Source organism: Malus sylvestris, chromosome 15 (assembly GCF_916048215.2).
Source record: "Malus sylvestris chromosome 15, drMalSylv7.2, whole genome shotgun sequence".
NCBI classification, from domain to species: Eukaryota; Viridiplantae; Streptophyta; class Magnoliopsida; order Rosales; family Rosaceae; genus Malus; species Malus sylvestris.
The window spans coordinates 10,884,125-10,906,666 of record NC_062274.1 but is presented as its reverse complement, the minus strand read 5'-3'; the positions used below and the strand labels follow the sequence as shown (position 1 = coordinate 10,906,666).

Here is a 22,542-nt window from a genome sequence, read left to right as displayed (position 1 = left end):
ATAAAAGCTAAAGAAGGTGGATATCATATTTGGAAAAGCTAGAGGAAGTAAGGCCACGTGATTGACAAATAAAGACATCTTTCTGTAAAAGCAAAAGAGGTGACCGACTCATGCTTGGGAAGTTCCCTAATTCAACACCTGATAAAGACAAATGAACAATGTGGATGCCATTTTTTTTGTCAAATATTGGGTCAAAATATTGACCAAAAGCATTGAAATGAAACTGTCAATATGCTACAAGACAAACGGGAAAGAAAGAATTATTATTATTTTTTTTTTTTCAAACTCTAAAGAAGTAGCTAAAAGGCATTTGGTCCCTTGCTACGTGAAGGTGAAACAAAGAGCTTCATCCTGTCAAAATTTCTCACTTGCTCTCTGCCACGTAAAAATGGGACAAACCATGTGAAAATGGGAAGAAAAAAAGATTTGCTGCCAAGTCATTTAGGAAACCAACCCACCAAGCGGAACAACCCGTAGCAAAATGAAAAATTGAATTCGAATTCAAATATGCTTTCTCACGGCAGGACTAGCAAGCATTTGAAGGCATGTTTGCCTATTCTTCAAAAAGATTTGAAAGTTAATGAAAACTTTAGCAAGTTCATGGGCATTCACATAGGCAAACATCACTTTGTACAATGGAGAAAATATGGTAGGCATCAAAGGCAGCACACAGGAAGAAGCAAAAAGAAATAAGGGGCATCCCACAGACTTCAGAGTGCATTCCTCACCTGTGGTGCCATAAATTAACGCTTGTCCAAACAATCGAATGGAAGAGAGGTCTATTGCCAGGACAGCCTGCATGGAATAATTAAACCAATCAGTTGCAGTTCAGAACTTCAACCCACTCCAAAATCAAACCCAGAAAATAGAAAACGAAAAGGGGAAAACCTACTCGATCTCTTCTCCTCTTCGTCTTGATTTTCTTTCGACCTACAAAGAAAGCACACGAGCAAAAAGAATGAAGGCAGTAGAAAGAAGAAATCATGACCTCATAAAAAAAAAAAAAAGAGTCCTTACGGTTTAGGGAGGAAAAAAAAGATAAATTGGAACAAATCAAAAGGAGTTTGAACTCTACCAATCTCACCCATCTTCCTTTGGAAATCAACGGTTGACAAACCTGAAAAGAATTCCAAAACATTACGAAATTATTTGAAGCCCAAGTATTACGGTTCCTGCTGGATGAAAACCACCTGTTTTGAGTCAAGAAAATGAGGACTTCCGAAGCAATTACACAAGAGGGGGCCTGGATAAAGATGCATCCCACGTGGGAGTTTAGACACGTAGAAAAGAAAGTCTTTGGACTTGGAAGAGTTACATAGAAAAAAGGGAGGAGTAAAAGCTTGTTGTCAGAATGTTTAAAAAATCAAAGTGGGTTCAAAGTCCCATTCTTTTTTTAATGGTGTTGAAAATAAAAAGAAAGGTTCTCTAAATAAGTTTTGACCTATACACCTCATGTGAGATAGATTTTGAGTCCCATTTTTTTTAATGAAAGGAAAAGCAAACCTCTTTCCACTTTGAACTAAAGTACTTCACGTGAAGTTCAAGTGGGGAAAAAAAAGTGGATGTGACATGCTCCTAAAAAACCCTCCCAGTTTGTCATACTCAAATTAATGGGTCATTTACATTACCCATTAATTATTCAAATCTAATCCAAATGGCTCCTCATTTTCCTAAAAAGTCTAAACACAAAAATCATTCAAGTTTTTATGAACTACGCCGGTTTGATTCCGTTAAGGATACGTATGCAGTCTAATATTAAAATTTTAGACGCAACCGTGAAGTTGAAATCAAGACGAATCCCTGGTTTATATAAACTAAATTCACTTCTGTTACTTTGACCAAGTAATTACAAATTCTACGAAGAGTAAAAGAGAAGCGAGCCGATTCAAATTACAAATGGCACGAAGCCGCTTCAAATTTCAAATGGCATGAAGCCGCATCAAATCACAAAAGGCATGAAGCTGAAGAAAAATCTCAAATGGCATGAAGCCGAATCAAATGCTCCAATGACTTAAAGTCCTTGCCTGTATGAGCTAAAACTGCACAAGGCATTATTGCTCCAATGGCTTAAAGTCCTCGCCTGCATGAGCTAAAACTGCACAAGGCATTAATGCTCCAATGGCTTAAAAGTCCTCGCCCACATGAGCTAAAACTGCACAAGGCATTAATGCTCCAATGACTTAAAGTCCTCGCCTGCATGAGCTAAAACTGCATAAGGCATCAAAATCAAACAAGTACCAAATACCAAGGAACTACGAGTGACTTGATCCCTCAACGAGGGTACGTAGGCAATCTAGGGCTCTATCTAGATGCAGTCACAAAATCAAATAAACATCTAAATTCCCAAGTTACGATTTATTCATATTAGAATCAAAGGGTGTTCCTTTCCCAAATGAAATGTTGTAATTAATAGGCGCGTAGCGTAGAATGGGTCGAACTCGAATTAATAAAACCCTCTTCGAAAAATGAACGAGGGTGAAATTGGTCGAGTTAATTATTTGTTTACATATTATGTACAATTTTTGCTCAACATTCACAAACACATGTAAATAATTTTTCATTTTTTTTAATGTCTCTAAGCTGTTTGGTTCGGTTCGATTCGATTCGATTTGATTCGATTTGATTCGATTTGCGCGTTTCGTTTTTCAAGTTTCGCAGCAGGAGATAGTTTCTCTGTACCAGCGGTTCTGCCAGCTCGATCGCAGCGGCGGAGGTTTCATCTCCTCCGATGAGTTCTTGTCCGTTCCCGAATTCGCCGTCAATCCTCTCTCTCAGGTAGTCTCTCTTTCTCTCTCTCAAAGATTGAGGCTTTATTTTAATTTTTCACATTTTTTTAATACAAATTTATTCAAATTCATATTTCAGAGGTTGCTGAAGATATTGGATGGATTGAACTTTAAGGAATTCGTATTATTCTTATCAGCATTCAGTTCTCGTGCAAGCTTGCAGCAGAAAATCGAGTGTAATAATTTCGTCATTTGTAGTTTCAATATTAGAAGTATATGTTGGCTACTATGAGCTTGCTTGATTTGTTGGTCTTGTTTCTGAGTTGCAGTTTGGGGTGTGTATCTGTTTTGCAGTTATTTTTAAGGTATATGATTCAGACGGCAATGGGAAAGTCGCATTCAGCGACATGTTGGATGTTTTGCGGGATTTGACGGGGCAGTTCATATCTGAGCAACAGAGGGAGGTTGGTTCTCTTACAATCCATGTTAAAGTTTGAATCTTTGAAGGGAAAATTACTAACTTTTCGTAATTCATGTTAACCTCGAGTTCTCAGTAATTACACAGGTGCTTAAGCACATTTCGCAAAATTGTGTTATCCAATTATGAACCATTCTTTGTAAACTCTGGAGTATTTTGCGTTAGACTTGGGAGCGAGGCAGGGCACTCTAATTATGCAACGAGTCCGTATGTTGAAAAAAAATTATCTCTGTGAAGTATATATTGCACAAGCTTTTCTCATCGTGAATATGTTTATGCGGACTATGTTCGGTTACCTGGTATACAGGTATTCAGTGTATTCACCATCTGTTAAAGTTACTGATCAAAATATAATCTGGTTTTTCATCTAGGATTCGGGTTTTCCAAATGACTATGCATTGGTTTTCTTACTAAAAAAGAGGACTTTTGATTGAAAACTCAACTTCAGCTTCTCTTTTATACAAGATTAATGGAATTAGCTGTTCTGGGACTGTGAGTTACCAAGTCTGTTAAGTTTCCTTTTTGTGTGTTTGATATTTTGCGTATCGGTTTTATTTTTCTACAGCAAGTATTGACGCATGTCATTGAGGAATCCGGCTACACGAAGGATTCATTGTTAAGCATATCGGACTTTGTGAAGGTACCACAACATAATGAGTTCTCTTTTGTAGTTGATGGACGTTATTTTATATATATATATATATGTATGTATGTATGTATGTATGTATATAACTGGGCTGGCCATTCCCTTGTATGATTTTTATCACTTTGCTTTGCTTGTTTCATCTTAGTGATTGTGTTATGAATTTTGGATCTTCGTTTTGGTATAACTTTGTTTGGCATTGCCCTTCCTAATCATGCCCATATAGGTCAATGAGATTTGCTCTGATTAGTATAATTTTGTTTGCCTTTTGGAAACCATATCTTACAGTGTTCATGTGTCCGTGGATTGAATGAAGGAAAGAGAACGTCAATTTTTCATTTCATCTACCTGCATGGATTTCAACTTTCAAGGATATAGCATTGACTTTTTACTTTCTATTCGGCCTAGAAGTAATAGCTTCATTTTCCTTATGGGAATGGAGGCCCTCTGAAATTTTTCCAAAGTTCTTAAGTTATCTTCGTCGAAGTCACACTATTGTTGGGTCCAGCATATATGTGATACAGGTTAGCGCTGTGATAAAACGGCTTGAAGGTTTAACATCTCAAGAAGTTGAGATGTTTTGTTTCCCTTCTGGTTTGCCTTTCTTTGAACATGCTGTACTCTTCTTGAAATACCGAAGAGTGTAAGACAACTAAATTGTCTATTTGTTCTTGGTTCTTCTCTAATCAGATTAGTTAATACTTTCGCAAACATTACTTGAATAATCATACATGCATTGAATTTCAGTTTAACTTATCAAATTTGTCGAAACCACTATATGTATGCCGAAAATAAGAAAGTGATGTCAAACTTTTCTTCCTCATTGTGTACAGACTCTTGGCAACTCTGATTTGAAGATGGAGGTCGAGGTTCCGGTGGATTGAAATGAGATTGACAAATCTCGGAGCTAGGTTTCTCGGGGTCAAAAGCAGAGGCACAACAAGCTCTCTTATTTATTGCATGGCTTTGAGCCTTCGAACGACGAGAATTATGGAGTAGATCAGATGGAAACGATTTGTCGCCAGTTCTGCTTGTTATAACGTAATTTATAGACAGCTTCGGTTCATATACGAGTGTTATCAGCTTCGCTCATTGGAGTATTTGGTTCTTGCGAGCGTCTAAGAATACCAGGGCTAACGATCATGTCAGTGTGTTATCTTTCTCCAGATGCATCTTTCATGGCACCGGTGTTGAATCCACCATTCATTATTACTAGCTAACCGTGCTCATACCCTTCGCCTACTTTAGTTCACACGTCCCTTCTACTTTAGTTCACATGTCCCTTCAGATCTTCTTGTTCCTGAATGATCTCTGTTTGTGCATCCTGTTCTTTCTTTTAGGCTGGGCTTTTTAGCTAAATATTCCTTGAAATTAGTATAAAGATCGATAAAAGCGGTTTCTGAACTTGTCTATCATATATCATTTTTGTATTTCTCTGAAAAATTCGTCAATTATTCATGTAGCACTGCTTAGGTCCTATAAATCCAACCATATAGTAACATGTGGATTAATCATATATTTTTTTATCATTTCTTAATTAAAAAAAATAGTTTAAGTGGATTAACCACATGTCACATCATTTTTGGTCTGGGTTCACTCCCCAGATAGAGATGATGATTTTTTTTAAGTTCTCATTTTTGGTTTTATATATTAAGAAAAGGAAAAAAATATACGGTTAATTCACAAGTCACTATAGAAGTAGGATTATCTTCTCTTCTATTTCCATTCTCTTTCCTTCCCATGCAACGTCATATCATCACATTAATAGAATAATTGACTAATGTTTTACGAAGATTACTTTTACGATTTTCATTGTTAAGACAAAGCTAAAGAGTTATGTCAATTTCAAACACAATTTTAACTAAAAAGTCTTATACGTCCTAAACCAGATCTCTTCCATCAAGGCCACCGAATCAAATAATCTGGATCTTTAAAATTTCATTAACGGTCTACTTGTTTTGATCCTTTAAAAGTTAGGGTAAACTGTCGGTTTACCCCCTGAACTTTCACCTCACTTTCGATTTCCCTCCTGAACTTTTCTATTGGAAAATTAAGGACTCAAACTAATTTTTTTAGCCAATTTGCCCCCTACCGTTAGTTTTTCATATATTCCATCCATATTTCCGTTAAGTGAGACCATGTGCATAACATGTGAGGATAGTTAAGTCATTTCAATTTAAAAATGATTAAAAACTGAAAATAAATAATAATAATAATTTTCCCTCTATTTTTTCCCGCTAATTCATATCCTCAATTTTAATTTTCCCTCTCATTCCTATGCATGAGAAATAACATATGGTGTTATTGTCTTCATAAGTAGCTAAGTGAATCTTTTTTTTTGAAGCATGTACTACCATTTTTATTTTCTCTAACAAATTAATAATTTGACAAATACTCATAGTGTTATTGTCTCCAAAGCAGTGCATTAATATAAGAAACATGTCCATAAAAAAGACTAGGGTTTCTTATATTAATGCACTGCTTTGGAGACAATAGCACCATTAGCATTTGTCAAATTATTAATTTGTTAGAGAAAATAAAAATGGTAGACAATAACACCATATGTCATTTCTCATGTATAGGAATGAGAGGGAAAAATAAAATCGAGGATAGGAATTAGCGGGAAAAAATAGAGGGAAAGTTTTGTTTTTTTTTTTATTTTTAGTTTTTTAATCATTTTTAAGAGTGAAATAACTTAACTACCCTCACATGTTGTGCACATGGTCTCACTTAACGGAAATATGGATGGAATATATGAAAAACTAACGGTAGGGGGCAAATTGGCTAAAAAAATTAGTTTGAGTCCTTAATTTTCCAATGGAAAAGTTCAGGGGGGAAATCGAAAGTGAGGTGAAAGTTCAGGGGGTAAACCGACAGTTTACTCTAAAAGTTATAATAATTTTTTATCGCTAAATGAAATTTTAAAGATCTGAATCACTTAATGGTGATTTTATTGGAAAAGATCAGGAAAGAATCTCTTCTCTTAAACTAAGACATGCATTTGCAAACAGTACTAATCTGTGAAATAGTCAAAGTACTTTGTCTGGACTGGGGGCCGGCCGGACTGGACTGAATCGGAGCGGGCCACCCGCCCCACCATACCCCCACCTTATTTATTGCCATCATTTTTCTTCTTATTTTGTCGTCCATTCATGAAGATGTCATGCACGCTTTTGTTTCCTTGTTCATTACTTTTTTTCTATTTAAAATAAAATAAAATGATAGTGTTACTCAAGCATCCGTTTCTACTTCTACACACCTTGTTAATTTTTAATTATTAATTTTTCTTTCAATTCATTTGATATGACAATAAAAATTTTAAAAATGTACATGAGTAAAAATAGATGTATGATTGGCACTGCCCTTTTAAAATTATGAACACATCCTGTCCTCGATGAGAACATGATGCAAGCATGAATCATGGATGTGTCATGTGGATAACCCACAAATTCAAAATCACAAGCAAATAATGGGCCACATGGAAGCTTTTTCTTATATCATTTAATTTCCCTTTTAATTATTTTGGACTAAATTTGTGCAAGCCATTTATGCATTGTCTGCCCACACGCAAAAAATAAAGAAACTTACATGCACTTTGCGAAAATTTAGGCACAATGCTATGTTAGAAAGTTATTGTATTATTATTTCAGTTGTCAGTATGATCAAGTGCATGTAAGTCATTTCTCTAAATAAAAAAAAAATCGGAAATTTTGTATGGTTGACCACATGCACAGAGATAAGGAATTACCCGGTAAAAAAAAAAAAAAAAGAATTAACTTGGATACCGACACCTTAGTGTCCCAATCCCCATCTCGAATCTCCATATAAATATCATGTGGTCGGCTGCTTCTCAAAATATAAATATTTCAGGTGGTCGGTGTATACTGGGTTATATCTAGGACCCTGCTGCCGTCTTGTACAATTTGTAACCGTCGAACCAGCTACTAACGACTTTTTGAAATATCAAACGGACCCTTTAAAAACGGTAGCGGGAGAAAAGGAAGAGAAGGGGTCCCACATCGCAATGATTAACAAAAATTAATTTGGATTAAGATTTTAGATTATTAGTCTATTGAGATTTGAGACAGCGATCGAAAGTTCTGGGAAGCTCGAATCGCCGGGAGAGAAGGTAAAACGACATCGTTTCTGGTTTGATCTGTTCGGTTGATCGGAAAGAAGAGAGATTTTGTGTTTGCCGATGTTGTCGTGTGATTTACCTCCGTGGAAACAAAGGCAAGGACAGTTATGTTTAACCTTATTCAATGCTTTCTGTTTCAGAATATGTCCGAATGAATGCTTCTGCTTCTGCTTCTGCTTCTGCTGCTGTTTTATAAGGAAGGCAAATAACAAAGATTCAATTTTTGGTAGGTTTTTTTTTTTTTTTTTTTTACGTTAGCCTTTTTTTGTACTTGCATTAAATCCCATTTGCGTGCATGCTGTTAATCTGGACAAGAATGAAGAACCTAATTGAACCTGGGAAGCTCCAACCATTAAGCATTTGCGGCGTTTCGTTGATGTTCCGTTTTTTCTCATTGATTGCAGATTAAAAGAAGGTGGACTTGTTTTATGCTTGTTCCTTAACAGAAAAGCGCGGATAGAGAATTTCTCCGTTTCCGGCTTCTGTCTTAATTCGTTGTTCTGCAGAAACAAGTTGCATGTAATTTGTTTTTTTTTATATGTTTTCCCATTCTTCGTGTTTGTGTTCTTTCCTTTTCGATGTTGTAGAAGAAGTAATTTTGACACGGTTGGTTCTTTACGCAGTGATTTTCTCAACTGGGTTTGGCTCCGAGGATCAAGTTTTCGCCCCTTGCGCAGCAATCAGGTAATGTGACTTTGCTTCTCGGTTCCTTTGTATGTGTTGTTTCTGTGGTTTTCAATTTCTTGTTAGAATACGAGTATGATTGAGAGTGCTAGAAACCGGCTATAGTGTTTTAAATCTTGATACTTAGCACTCATAGTTGGATTGGAATTGTGTCTCTGTTTCCTACGCTGGTTTTAATACGGAATCATAAGGATTGTTTCAATATAAATAGTCTCACAAAATGTATGCTCAATATTGGCTTCTTCTTTTACAGCTGGTACGGGTTAGTTTGTTGTTGTGTTCATCGAACTTGTATAATTTTGTGGTTCGTGAGCTAAGTTTCTTCACTTATGTTTTTGAATAGTTTAGTTTTACATTTCTTAGGAACCTCAAATGGAGTTTAAATTTGTTACTGTCTATGTGAATTTGAAGTAAATACTGATGATTTTGAATAGCTTTGTTTCTTTCTGGAAGTCAGATTTTTGCCATAGAACTGAGATGGCGGAGGGTAGTGTGCCTTGTGGGATGCCTGAAACTGATATTACAACGCTAACCGAAGCACTTAGAGCACAGCAGCAACTGCTGCAAAAGCTTTACTATGATCTGGATCAGGAAAGAGAAGCATCATCTACTGCAGCTGATGAAGCTCTATCCATGATATTGCGTTTGCAAGGAGAAAAGTCCGCTATGAAGATGGAAGCGAGTCAATACAAGAGATTGGCGGAGGAAAAGATTTGTCATTCCGAGGAAGCTCTTGCCATTTTCGAAGATCTCATTTATCAGAAAGAAATGGAAATTACTTCGCTTGAGTTCCAACTTCAGGCTTATAGGCACAAGCTTTTAAGCATGGGCTGCAGCACGGAGTTAGGCGCTGGTGAAAACGTATATCCGGAGAATCTGTTGTTTCAAAGGAATGATTTTGGAAGTGGGGAAGCAGGTGTTAATGGGACGATTAGAAGAATCAACTCTCGATGCGATTTTGGCAGTGGGGAAACAGGGGTTAGCGGGGCTATTAGAAGAATCAACTCTCTACCTCCAATTGAGCTCAAGGAATTGCTCAAACAGAAAAGCACTATGGAAAGAGAAAGAGATAAAGAAAGAGAACGAGATAGAGACAGACCAATGATCCCCAAACCCGAACCTGCTACAAAAATACAGGAGAAGAAGGTGGAGCAGGAAGTCAATGTCCAGAGCCTAGACGTAGAGAAGAAATTTCCAAATGATGCAGGCGGGAACATGAATACAATATGGGAGCAGATTAAGAAGTTAGATGCGCGAGTGAAAGAGATATCCGATTATAAAGATTATGGTAGGGGAAAATCTGTACTCTTGAAGGGTCCTCCATCTAGGACTTGTTCATTGCCTCCAATTCCGAAGATATGCATAAGCCCAAAAAATGAACTCGACAGTGAAGAAATTATTGCTAGTTTGGATCCACTTAAGCAGAGTGAGAATCTACAGGGAAGGGAGCTGACTGTTAGCCCTTCGTGCTCCTCAAGCGTCTATGATGTCTTCGAAGTCCCACAAAGTTATGAAAACAGTAAAGCTGGTGAAGGAGAGAAGAAAGAACCTAGTGCATTGACTGTGAAACTTGACAAGAGGCTTGGTAAGCCGGATTTGGTCATGGATGAGAAGACAGAAGCATATGTTAGAGATGAAACGGATAGGGTAAAGAAAATGTTGCATAACAAGAAGCAGGAGAACAAAATACCTAAACCAAGAGATGTGATAAGTAGTGCTGACTCGAATGTGAGGGAGAAAGCGGTGAGTGGTGGGGTTACTGAATCTCAGCAAGCGAAATTTCAACAGTTGTGGAGGAGAATAGAGCGGCTCGAGGGAGAAAGGAATAATATAAGGCAAGAAATTAGTCATGCGGGAGAAGAGGAGTTGAAGCTGTTCCAGGAGATACACGAGCATCTTAATTTAATACAGTCCGAAATGCGTAGTTGGAAGCCTAAGAAACCCCGTCCCCAGGATGATGAGCCCTTGCACAATGTTATGGAGGTACGATTTTCTTGCGTTTTCCCTTAAGCATGAATCTTGTTCGCCTTGAATGCAGAGGTTGAGGACTTATTTCCACTTCTCCTTTTATTGAACAGGCAATGCTGCACTTTTGGCTTTGATCAAGATCCAGCGATGCTGATGAACTTCATGCATCATCGGTTTTGAACGTGCTATGCAAAAAAAATTCTGTAAAGAGTATCCTGACTTTTTCTTCTCCAGTGGTTGGTGTGAACAGATTGAATTGATTTTGGCAGCTCCTAATACATATAACATACACAATGTAAATTTTTGAATCTGTATATTAATCTTACCAAAAAAAACATGTCTTCTTAGGATTGTACGATGGATGCATTCGTGTACATTTTGTGATTTTGAAATTGAGAGGCCGGTTGTAAGTGATATACATACGGAAGGAGTGCTTTCTAAACATGGCAAGCCTTATGATCCTTGGCAATGCATTGAAGATATTTTTTATGGTTCTTTGGTCTCATCTTTCCCCACATCTGTTCGGAAACTTTGGTTATTGGTTATTTGCAGTTTCTTTTGGTGGCTTTGGCACGAAAGGAACAAGATTAGGTTTGAGAACAAATGTTTCAGTATTGTCGAGTCCTAACGTTGTCTTTTACGGCATTGGAGGGAATCAGCTTCTACTTGTTTTTCTTCTTTCACTGGTTGTGTATCGATTCCCATATTCTCCATGTTAAGAATTTCATCCCTTTCTTTGGATGCTCTTAGTTTCATGCCTGTGTTTTGGCATCCGCCTCCTGTTGGGTGGATTAAGATTAACACAGACGGGTCTTGTAAAAGGAATGGTCAAGTGGGTAGTGGTGGTGTTTTTCGTGACTCCAGTGGTCCTTTTTTAGGAGCGTTTGCCTCCTCATCTTCTTATCCAAGTGCAGTTGTTGCGGAGATTGTGGCTGTCATCGAGGCAATTCAGATTGCATGGGATGAAGAATGGCATAACATTTGGTTAGAGACTGATTCTATGCATGTCATCAGCCTACTATCAGCTCACTCCATGAATGTTCCATGGTTTCTTAAAGTTTCTTGGGCAAAATGTTTATGGCATATTGCTCGCTTGCATTTGCATTTTTCGCATATTTTCAGGGAAGGGAATTGTTTGGCGGATGCTTTTGCTAATTTTGGTGCAATGAATAGTAGCTTTACGTGGTGGGACTTGGTACCCGATTTTGCTGATGCGTCTTATAGAAGAGATTGTGTCGGGCTTCCATTCTTCCGTTTGAGCTCATGAGGAGCAAATTGTTGCTATGGAAGAGGATTTTGGGAACGAAATATAAACAACTGAATTATGGGAATTCAATTTTAGGTGACTGAAGCTAAGCACCCTTAACCTAGTCCATATCATTTTCATTAATTGTTTTTAGAGGGTTTTGGCCTAGTCCCCCCGTTTGTTCTACTTTTCCTTTTTTTTCTTCTTATTATTAATAAAATCTTGTAGAGGGGGGACGGGTGGGGGTTTCTGGGTGCAACGGTCCTTTCTCCTTTGGGAGAGGGTTGGTGCCTCGCACGCGACTGTTGACGAAGAGCTAATCTCGCCTAATCCGTCTCTACAAAAAAAATAAAAATAAAAATAAAAAATAAAAAAAAACATACTGTGTTTTACATTTTCGATTCCATATAGAAAAGTATATGACATGTTCAACTTTTGAGCGTAACTAAATTAAACTTCTGTATTACCATAAACCATATGACATTTTCCGTCCATAGCGGAAAGAGATGACAAAAAGGCATAGACATCTAGTATATCTGGAGAAATCTAATGCAGGAGGTGCTTTCTCATGAGGACCAAGAACTCAGGAAAAAGGGGTTACCCCATTGTCTTCTGTTATCTTGTTTCTCCGCGAATTGTCAAGTCTCTCAAAGAACGATTTGATTTAGAAGCTGAGTTTCATGATTTTTGGGGTTCTTAAGTTTGGTCTCTTGCTAATAATTGGAAGGGGCTTCCCTTGAATTATATCACGTGTGAAATGGCTCCTTGCAGCATGGCCAATTTGTACACGATTCTTCGTTAATATAGTAGTTAGTACTCGGTAAGAGTACAAGGTAATTGCATCAAATTACTTTTCTAAATATCCTAATGATGGCCAATCATCAAGACAATTAAATAGTTTTAAACACGGTGATTAATAATTCAAAACTTGCATGCATAATATCATAAGCAAATAGAAAAGAAATTACATATTCTTACTAAGGCCCGTGGCCTCGCCCTAGCAAACATAATTAGTTACTAACAATCATAAAATAAAATGTTATTAAGAACATGGATAGAAAACACCTTGTAGGTAAAAAGTTTGAAATTCTCCAAAATAATGCATTCTTCTCTAAAACTCTAATGGCTAAGTTTAGAGAAACTAGGAAACATAATCCTAATCAAATATGGAAATCTGCCCATCCACAAATCAGCCACGTTTCTGGATCTTCAAGGCTCCAAAACAGTTCCAAAATGACTAGAATTAAAGCTTAGAACATCCCGAACATAATTGCAAAAAGCCTCAAACCCAAAAGACACCATCTTGGATGCCAAAAAGCCCAAATAAGTCCAAAACGTTAATTTGACAGCATTGCACGATACTCCTTTATTTCATCCCCTTATCTAACCACTTGGTAGAAAAATCTGAAACTTTGACATGAACAAGTTGAAAGACAAACGAACATCGTCCAATTGAAATCACTCCAAAATTCGTTCGTTTGATCATGTTTTTCTCAAGAGGAAATCGAATGTCCTACACTGGATATATAATTCAAAGTATTAAAATTCTTACAAAATAACTAATAAATTAACACTAAAATTAGTATAAAATATATAGTATAACATCAACTAATCAATGTGGAAGATTGATTCTTGAGCAGAGTTTTCGAGTTTATGAGTAGTCAGAGAAGAATAAGACGCGTACTCTTGGCGTCATATTGATTCACAAGTTTTGCTAATAATTGCAGAATTTCATGTTCTTGTTTATTGAAGATTACATCATTTGATTAAGAACTGAGAACCCAAATTCCATATTCTTTTGTAACATCAATTCTTTCAGATAACGATCGCTAAGTTCCAATGTTTTAGATTAAGTAGTGCATATTTAAGTTCAAAATGCATTTTAAACTTTTAATATAACGATGTTACAGTGATTGTAAATTATTAAAAGATAGAAAGGAATTTCACTTGCAGATAGTGAGGGTAGTTATCCGTGGACCGTGGACGTCACACGAAAACAGATCGATGGATTATCTACTTGAAGATTTTGGTTATGGAGGTCATAATCTTGGAGCACCATGTCGTGTTGCTCTTCCTATTTTAATTCTTTACTGCAAGTGGATCGAGCACTGTGTTTTATCATCATTTGTCCCTACCCCCTAAAGCTTCTTTTGAATATTATGGCTATCAACTAGTTAGCGAAAATCGACCAAAAAACTAGTAAGCGAAAGGAAAGCGACTGAAGTTCTCGCTTCCTGAAAACAGTATCTCTAATCAGGTGAAAAGTTAGTGCAATATTATTCTGGTCGAAAGAAAGCAACTCATGTTGTAACGCAAAGAACATTTTCTGTACAAATCATGAAGTGGAGATCAGGTACGTGATACAGTTGAAGAGGGCGCAAATGATGTGCATGTCGACTCAGACTCAGCAAAGTTTTTATATATGAAATATTTTGAAGAAATGATGAGAGTATGATGAAGACTCTGTCATGGAATGTTACCTAAACTTTTCTCAGTTGGGACGGGGAAGGTCATCGAAGGAGAACGCGGATTGGTCCATATTCAGGACAAGATGATGCAACGCTGTTAATTCTGAGTTTTCAGTTCATTAGTGATCATAACATTTTCTAGGGACAAAATGCAGCAAGAAAATGCTATTGTTTGAGGCTGAAAAATTATGAGTAATTATGGTTAATTATAAACAATTAATTCTGCCTGTGTAAGTTTATTTTAAGCTTCTGATTCCAAGCTCAGATAAAAGAGGAGGAGAGGGCGTCTTGTAGTCGACAACCAACACTTTGTTCTTATGTCGAATCCATATGATAACTCATTATAAACAATTAAGAGAGTTGAAAAAAAAAAAAAAAAAAAAAAAACAGCACCTCGGCCCTGTTTGGCCGAATTAATCCATTAAATTTGGCGGGTATTTGCCGAACGAAATATCACCATAGGGCCGAATGCCATATTACTATTCGGGATGTGCCGATGTGGTGCCGAAAGCCATTTTCGTATACAGGATGTAGTGCCGAAAGCCATATTACCATTAGGGATGTGGTGCCAAACGCCATATTATTCTTTTGAGACGGGGCCCCAAGTCATGGGTGAACTTAGATAAGATGTACAGTGTAGTGATATTCTTTTTTATTTGTAAGTAAGATGTCTTAGATTCGATTCTTATTAAAGATGAATTTGAACTACATTATTGCTAATTCATTATGAGACATAACACACTCCTTCGTCCTTTGGTGTAGATGATATCGTTTGTTAAAAAAAAAATTATTTTGTTTTGAGTGGGCAAATTGCATATAAAGGTAGGCAGAAAGAGAATGAAATGCCTGTGGATATCAAATCTGTTTGCGTTGGTTGCCAAGATGAATATTGTATGTTGAAAATATAGAGTTATGATCCATAAGACGCAAACTTAATTATTGATTAGATGAACTAAAATCCATTAAAGTGATAAGTAGCAAAGGCTGTCTCCGGTTGGTTCAGAGATTTAAGGCATCAATAAAGAAACTTTCCTTCTTGTGCTGAGTGTAAGCTTTTGCTAAATTATGACCGCTCGGAAGGAGAAAAGGTAATGAGAGGGATTTATATCGACAATATATTTACAACAATATTAAAAGCATATCAATATACATCAACTGTTGCTATGGCATTCATATTATTATTGGCACTAGTATAGACGCTAATATATTGCTGATACAGTTGTCAATATGTTTTCAATACGAATCTCTCTCCATTCTAACAAGAAAATGGTGATGTAAATAGGCAACGCATATCAATAACTAAAGCTGGAGAGCCGCAGTTGAAAGTGCTTGCAACATAGTTAGGAAGTAGTTTATGCACATCTCTTTTCTCAACTTGCACTCTGTTGTTTATTTCCGGTCTTTAAATTGAATAAAATTCAAAAGAGAACAAGGAACAATATATATATATATATTAAGGAACCGAATTGGTTTTCAAATAAAAGTTGAATCATTCTAAATTCAGAATCCTAGTTCAAGTCAAAGAGGGTGAGACTCGACGGCGTTAGAGTTTTGGCAGACAATAATTCCAAGCATATTTAGAGAATGTGCCGAAGAATTAGAATATTATCATAATTTTACAACTCATCATGCTTGGATATCATGATATTCACCTGTATATATATGAGGTTTTACAACGTAGAGAGGAACTCCAACTCGACACACAAAGAAACGGTCTACGCAAAACCTTCTGTCTACATGAAACATTCTCATACCCTGAGAAAAAAGACTAACTGCTTCATTAAATCCTCGGTTAGTATACATTCAGTTCGGTTGAATATCACTAGGTTGACAAACCAGCGCCACATTTAGTTTGGTTGAACACCACTGGAGTCGTAAAATCAATCGGTTTAAGAGTACCTTTAGTTTGGTTGAACAACACTACTTCCATTCGGTTGGTTACATATCTAAATCTTAGTCAGCGAAGAGTCCATGATTTTTTTGCTGAAAGAGGTAACTTCATCAGCTTTCTCAGTGAAGTTAGGTGTTCTATGATTAGTTACTAACAAATGCATTCCAAAGTTCGTCATTCAGACTGTTGAACTACTTTCACCGTAACGCCGCTCATTTCCTTTGAGTATCTTTGTTCCAACAGCCTGAATACCAATTCAATGCACTTATATTTTTTAAAATATAGCTGAAGCTGCTGAGCCCAGTGCAAAAGATCATGAACTTAGTAGTGAATTGCATAACCTTGTCTTCAGGTTTTAGAATCCTAGGCGTGTTCCTTCCTAGGCCGAAGTCACTTGGTGCAAAAGTCAATTCCGCGTTTCGTTACCACACCACTTCATCTCATCAGGCCGACCAAGTTCAGTTGTGAATTGGCACGTCCGCATCAATAGAAGGACATAGTTAGCTCAATGGTTAATCAACCTACACTGCATAAGCTTTGTAATTTCTAGGGCCAACATGTGCTATACGCCATGTTATCCTTTCGGGAAACGCCTAAATCTGAGGTGAACTTAGATAAAATGTGGTATTTACATAGTAAAAATCTTGTTTTTGCATATGAAGGTAGGCAGAAAGAGAAGGAAATGCCTTTTTGGACTGGATATCAATCCGTCTGTGTTGGCTGCCACAACCCACAAGAAGAACATTGTATGTTGAAAATATAGAGTTAAGATCCATAAGACGCAATCTTAATTATTGATTAGATGAACTAAAATCCATTAAAGTGATAAGTAACAAAGGCTGTCTCTGGTTGGTTCTGAGATTATGCCATTAATTAAGAAACTCTCCTTTTGTGCCGACTGTAACCTTTTGCTAAATTATGATCTCTCGTTAAAAAGCAATCAACGGGATCTCTATCGACAACATATTCACAACGATATCAATATATATATATATATATATATTTGTATATTATATCAAGTATTGATATGGAATTCAATATTATTATTGACACTAATATAGCCGCTAATATACGGTTGATACAGTTGTCGATATGTTTACGATCTGAATTATCAATAATTGTAGCTGGAGCGCTGCAATTAAAAGGGGCAGGAACCAGTCTAAGAAGGGTTTGCTACATAATAAAGAAGTGATTTCTGCACATCTCTTTTCTCGACCTGCACTCTCTTGCTTATTTCTGGACTTTAAATCAAATCAAATTAAAAAGAGAATTAAAGAACAAAAATAAACAGGACGTGCGAAAATCATTTGGCTACGTAAACACAAAAAATTGCCATGAAGATTTAGATGGGTTTCTAACTATCAGTATTGCTTCACCAAAAATTTGAAGTCAAAAATTACAAATGAAAGTTCAAATTTAAGATCAAAACTAAGGTGCTTCAACTTTAAGATCAATTTCATCAATCAGAAACGATGCAGGACTGGAGATGTAATCCTTCAACCGACCGATTTCGTGAGCTATATCCTGCATATTTGGTCTCATTGAAGGATTGTACTGAGTGCAGATCAGACCAAGCTCTATCAATTCCAAAACAACATCCCTCCATACTTTGTTGTACTGCTTAGGCATCAAATCCGCAGCACACCTATCGAGCGCTTGTTGAACTATTGGATCAAGCCTGCGCGGGTACTGACTTTTCACCCATTCGTGAAGGGTTGAACCTTCGTGAACAAGGACATCCGTTGGTCGCCTTCCTGTAACGATTTCTAGCAAAAGGACCCCGTAACTGAACACGTCTCCCTCAGTAGAAATGGTTTTTCCCATCGCATACTCTGCATTTCATCAAGTCAATGAAGGAAATTAGGACGTATTAGAAAGTGCGTGCGAAAATCATTTCCCAATGAGTATATGTTAGAAAAGAGTGCATACCAGGAGCAATGTAGCCAATGGATCCGCATAACAAGCCATCTGCTGAACTAAAGGATGCTGAATCATTCGTTGGACCCTTCTCATCGCCGCCTTTCACCAATCTCGCAATTCCAAAATCAGTTACCAACGCCGTCATGTCCTCATCTAGTAGAATGTTGCTCGGTTTGAGATCACAGTGCACAACTCTAACAGGAGAGTGATGGTGTAAATAGGCCACTCCTTCAGCTACATCACTGCAGATGCTCACCAACTGAATCAAATTCAACTGATCCTTCAGTCCATGGCTCGGGTATAGGTGACTCTCGAGGCTCCCATTTGACATCAATGGCAGAACAAGAGCCTTAAAGTCCGGCCTACTGCACGCCGTGATGATTCTGATCAAATTTCTGTGCCTAGTCCTCTTCAGAACTCTGCATTCCCTTTTGAAGGTTCCCAAATTATCTCCATCCGTTTTCAAATCCAATACCTTGACAGCAATTACTGAGTTGTCTTGAAGGACACCCTTATAGACATGCCCAAACCCACCTGAACCAATCAGGCTGGAAGCACTGAAACCACCCGTGGCTTCAATGAGCTGCTCGTATGAGATTTTCGGACACTTGTGTTCTTTCTTCCCTTCTTTTTCATCATCCCCCGAATCCTCTTGATTGAAAACTGCTAAGTGTTTTTGGAATTTCGACCCATGCATGAGGGGGTACCCGAATACACAAAATATGGGGGTGATAAGTAATGACAGGATAATTGGCAGAATAGCCAAATGATGAGTATGCTTCTTCCGGCAGTTTGACATGCCCTTTATTGATCCACAGAGACCAGCATTACCCAGGAATGAGTCTATGGTCAGCAAAGAAAAGGCCCCATTGTTTGATACATTCCCGGATAAGTTGTTGAAAGAGAAGTTGAGTTTCTTCAGAGTTAATGATTCCTGCAGAGACACTGGTATTTGTCCATTCAGTTGGTTTGAGGATACGTCAAGTATTTGAAGATAAGGTAGCTTTCCTATTGAATCCGGAAGAGGGCCTTCTAAGGAATTCACCGAAAGGTTGAGGTACTCGAGGGCAATGCAGCTCCCAAGTTGTGATGGTATTGTGCCGGAAAGATTGTTGGAAGATAGGTCAACTGCTAGCACCATGTCCATTTTGCTCAACTCCATCGGTAACAGTCCATGCAAGTGATTGCTAGACAGGTTCAAGTACAACTTCAAGCTCCTCAGCCCTGCAACTTCGCTAGGAATCACCCCTGAAATTTGGTTCTGAGAAAGGTCTAGAATCTCTAAATTGATGCACTTTCCTAGACTTGGCGGTATGGTCCCTGTGAGTTGGTTCTCATAAAGAAAGAGCCTTCTTAACTGGGAAAGGTTTGAAAAACTATCTGGAATGGAACCGGAAAGCTTGTTTTTGGATAAATCTAGAAGGCCTAGATGGGGAATGTCACCAAAGGCAGATGGAATCTCACCAGACAGTGAATTGTTTGACAAAAACACCCTCTCTAGCTTTGTCATTTGGCACAGTTTGGGTGGGATGGTTCCATTCAGAAGGTTACTAGACAAATTCAACAGGGTGAGGTTGACAAGATTTGAAATATGAGGGGGAATTGAACCGTAAATACGATTAGTATCTAAGTGAAGTTGTACAAGATTGGTAGAAAGATTACCAATAATAGGAGGTAAATCTCCTCCAAGATTGTTTCCAGCTAATTCAAGCTCTTGAAAGTTAGAGGCATTAACCAAAGAGGCAAAAAAGGGTTCAAGGTTAGTGTTACCGTCATGGCTCACAAAGCGATTGTAGGACAAGTAGAGGTACTGCAGTTGTGGCATTTTTCGTATAATCTCCGATGGCAACTCCCCTTTCAGCATGTTAGACTCTAAATCGAGCCATTTAAGTTTTGAGGAGTTTGAAATGGCTGCAGGAACAAGTCCAACTAGACGGTTGGACCACAGTAGAAGAAACCTCAGGTGTATAAGCTCACATTCATCTGGCAAAGGAATTTCACCGCTTAAAGAATTGTTAGAGAGGTCTAAGTACTGCAGAGAAGACGAAGAATGATTGCAGAAAAGCGGCATTGGGATTTCACCAGTGAGCCGGTTGCTTCCCAAATCGAGATACACTAATTTGCGAAGAAAACCAAGTTCAGCAGCGATGCTTCCCTCTAGAAGATTGGAAGATAAGCTGAGTTCTCCAAGTTGAGAAAGAGTGCCTAACTCGCCTGGAATGCGACCTTTGAAAAAATTACTTGATAGATCAAGAATGTGTAAGGAAGAAAGATTAGCGAGAGACGGGGAAATGGTGCCTCCGAGTGCCTTTCCACTAAGATCAAGCTCCACGACGCGGTCTCTAGCTTTGTTACACTTGATGCCTGACCAATTACAAAGATGAACACCCAAGGAATTCCAGTCCTCTAAAGCCCGGTGGGGGTCCGATACAATCCCTTCTCTGAAAGAAAGCAAGGATGCCTTGTCCTTCATTATTTGAGCAGTTTCTTGGCATAAAACCGCTTCCAACAAAATGATCAAACAGAGAAGCTTAAACACAGAAGACCTTCCAAAACACATCATGATCATGTCAATCTTCTTCGAGCAAAAAGTTTCGAAGAAATTGACGAAAACAAAGTGATCAGAAAGTACCGAGAGAGCAAATCAAGAGAAGCATGCACAGGCTGCATGAGCTTAAGAACAAGATAATGCAAAATCTTGTGGCCAATAAGTAAGCACTCATCAAATGCTTAGAAAATTATGAAACACCTTGTGCCTAACTGCCGTTGAAGGCATGGATGTACGTTTGGCGCCTACGATCTTTGACTTCCTAACCCACCAATCGCGTTCATACAAATGCGTGCGTGTAACATGACAAGCAAACAACGCTAAAGCCGCGGTTAGAGCAGTAATGCAGTCCATGTCAGCAGCATCAGCAGGCCTAACCATTTTATTTTATGCTTAATCTCGTCAGGTAATTGTCTACTTAATTATATATTATGTTGTTGCTTCAGAGATGTGAGGATAGAGAGATTAGTGGATTGTGTGCTGTGAGGCGAAAGAGAGAGATAATATTGGTTAATAAAGAAGGTGATCGGTGAGTAGGTATTTAGGTGATGCATTTAAACAGTATGCCTCAATTGGTATTCGTAGCACAAAACAGATATACAGCATGATCACCTAAGAGACAAGACTAAACGAACAAGAAGCCGCATATAAAGTTTAGCAAGAGATTTTTCAGTGTGATCGAAACACGGGATACACCACGTGTCACTACACAACACAAATGGTGGGATATGTGTGTTAAAATGTTAATAACTTAAAAAATAAAAATTTTCACCACTTACATAAAAACACGTGGTGTACTACTTGTGTTCCTGTCACAATAAAAAATTTCTCCAATTTAGCGTCGCTTGATTGCTTGTTTAGGCATATTTCTCGCTTAACTGAATGGTATCAAAAGGTTAATACATAGATAGAAGTTTAATCTTGAATAAAAACTACAACTTTTTCACTAAAACGGCACTAAACAGACAATAAAACACATTTTAGTGAAGAAAAAAATCTTATTTTTGTTGAAAATTTATAAACAGTTCTATCTATGTATATTTTTCAAGATAGTCTCTTCTTTTGCCAAAATATATTAAAAAAATATGTATCTATAGAATTCTCGAACGCATAACAACCACAATAAGCCATAAGTTAATATGGAACTCGATGTATCTATCGTCCTTGCATCCATGTGAGTCGAACCTTGTATTTTAAACCAAGTGAAGACCGGCAGAGCGCCGCTAGCTAGACCAACTGATGTGTGTGATCAAAGACATTCTTTTAAGCATTTGTAGCATGGAGTTTTAGACAATCTTGTAACTCAAGTACCCCAAGTTTCAAACTTTACCTGATCGGAGAGTAGGAACGATTATCAAATCTGTGTCGGAGCTTGGTACACAGGTTTGCTAATGGAGTTAGGTCTGGTTTTGGACAAAGCCAGATATGATTAAGACGTTAATTACTCAACTAGTATTTGTAGGACTCGGTACTAATCAGCATGTCGTACGTCAGATGGTTAAGTAGGGTAATCATTAAATCATGGAAAAACTAGAACTAATCTGCTTTAAGGAAAAAGTAACAACAGTTTTATCTGCTTCACAAACTCCATAAGAAAACCCAATCAGAAACTAGAGGAGGAGAAGGAGACTAATTACAGAAGTCAAGAGAAAATGAACTTTTATGAGAACCTGACCTGATAGTCAGCGACGGCGGGGAGGATATGACGACGGCGACGGCGGAGTTGATAACCAAAAGTCAGGTTGCGGAGGGAAATTTCATCAATTTATACGAATTTGCTGTTTCTTTTGTTACACGGCATCCAATAGCGAGGGATTTCAGGATAAATTGGT

The 22,542-nt window shown here is 37.7% G+C and overlaps 4 protein-coding genes across 8 annotated transcripts; 2 read left to right on the top strand and 2 right to left on the bottom strand.

The window, feature by feature from the left end:
• Positions 1–277: 277 nt before the first annotated feature.
• On the bottom strand, positions 278–1,679 carry LOC126605327 (uncharacterized). 3 transcript variants are annotated; one of them, XR_007616915.1, is made up of 3 exons: positions 1,018–1,679; positions 893–930; positions 278–795 (listed from the first exon to the last, which is right to left on the bottom strand). XR_007616915.1 is itself a non-coding variant. In XM_050272696.1 (3 exons), exons 1-3 carry the CDS (start codon positions 1,086–1,088, stop codon positions 502–504), a joined length of 336 nt encoding a protein of 111 aa, XP_050128653.1. In that variant the 5' UTR covers positions 1,089–1,678; the 3' UTR covers positions 278–501. The 3 variants fall into 3 exon arrangements, 2 of the variants coding, with proteins under 2 accessions (XP_050128653.1, XP_050128652.1); XM_050272696.1 differs by having other exon boundaries at positions 1,085–1,678; XM_050272695.1 differs by having other exon boundaries at positions 1,076–1,676.
• Positions 1,680–1,706: 27 nt separating this feature from the next.
• On the top strand, positions 1,707–8,181 carry LOC126602656 (uncharacterized). Its single transcript, XM_050269573.1, has 7 exons — positions 1,707–1,740; positions 2,651–2,775; positions 2,866–2,962; positions 3,081–3,190; positions 3,770–3,844; positions 7,908–8,010; positions 8,126–8,181. The coding sequence occupies exons 1-7, from the start codon at positions 1,707–1,709 to the stop codon at positions 8,179–8,181; spliced, it is 600 nt and encodes a 199-aa protein (XP_050125530.1).
• Positions 7,752–11,126, top strand: LOC126601983 (uncharacterized). 3 transcript variants are annotated; one of them, XM_050268750.1, is made up of 6 exons: positions 7,752–7,976; positions 8,126–8,211; positions 8,390–8,504; positions 8,609–8,669; positions 9,123–10,652; positions 10,748–11,126. In XM_050268750.1, exons 5-6 carry the CDS (start codon positions 9,147–9,149, stop codon positions 10,769–10,771), a joined length of 1,530 nt encoding a protein of 509 aa, XP_050124707.1. In that variant the 5' UTR covers positions 7,752–7,976; positions 8,126–8,211; positions 8,390–8,504; positions 8,609–8,669; positions 9,123–9,146; the 3' UTR covers positions 10,772–11,126. The 3 variants fall into 3 exon arrangements, with proteins under 3 accessions (XP_050124707.1, XP_050124708.1, XP_050124706.1); XM_050268751.1 differs by having other exon boundaries at positions 9,104–10,652; XM_050268749.1 differs by having other exon boundaries at positions 7,753–7,976; positions 9,127–10,652.
• Positions 11,127–17,533: 6,407 nt separating this feature from the next.
• On the bottom strand, positions 17,534–20,945 carry LOC126602215 (putative leucine-rich repeat receptor-like serine/threonine-protein kinase At2g24130). Its single transcript, XM_050269045.1, has 2 exons — positions 18,172–20,945; positions 17,534–18,074 (listed from the first exon to the last, which is right to left on the bottom strand). The coding sequence occupies exons 1-2, from the start codon at positions 20,729–20,731 to the stop codon at positions 17,671–17,673; spliced, it is 2,964 nt and encodes a 987-aa protein (XP_050125002.1). The 5' UTR covers positions 20,732–20,945; the 3' UTR covers positions 17,534–17,670.
• Between the last annotated feature and the right edge of the window lie 1,597 nt (positions 20,946–22,542).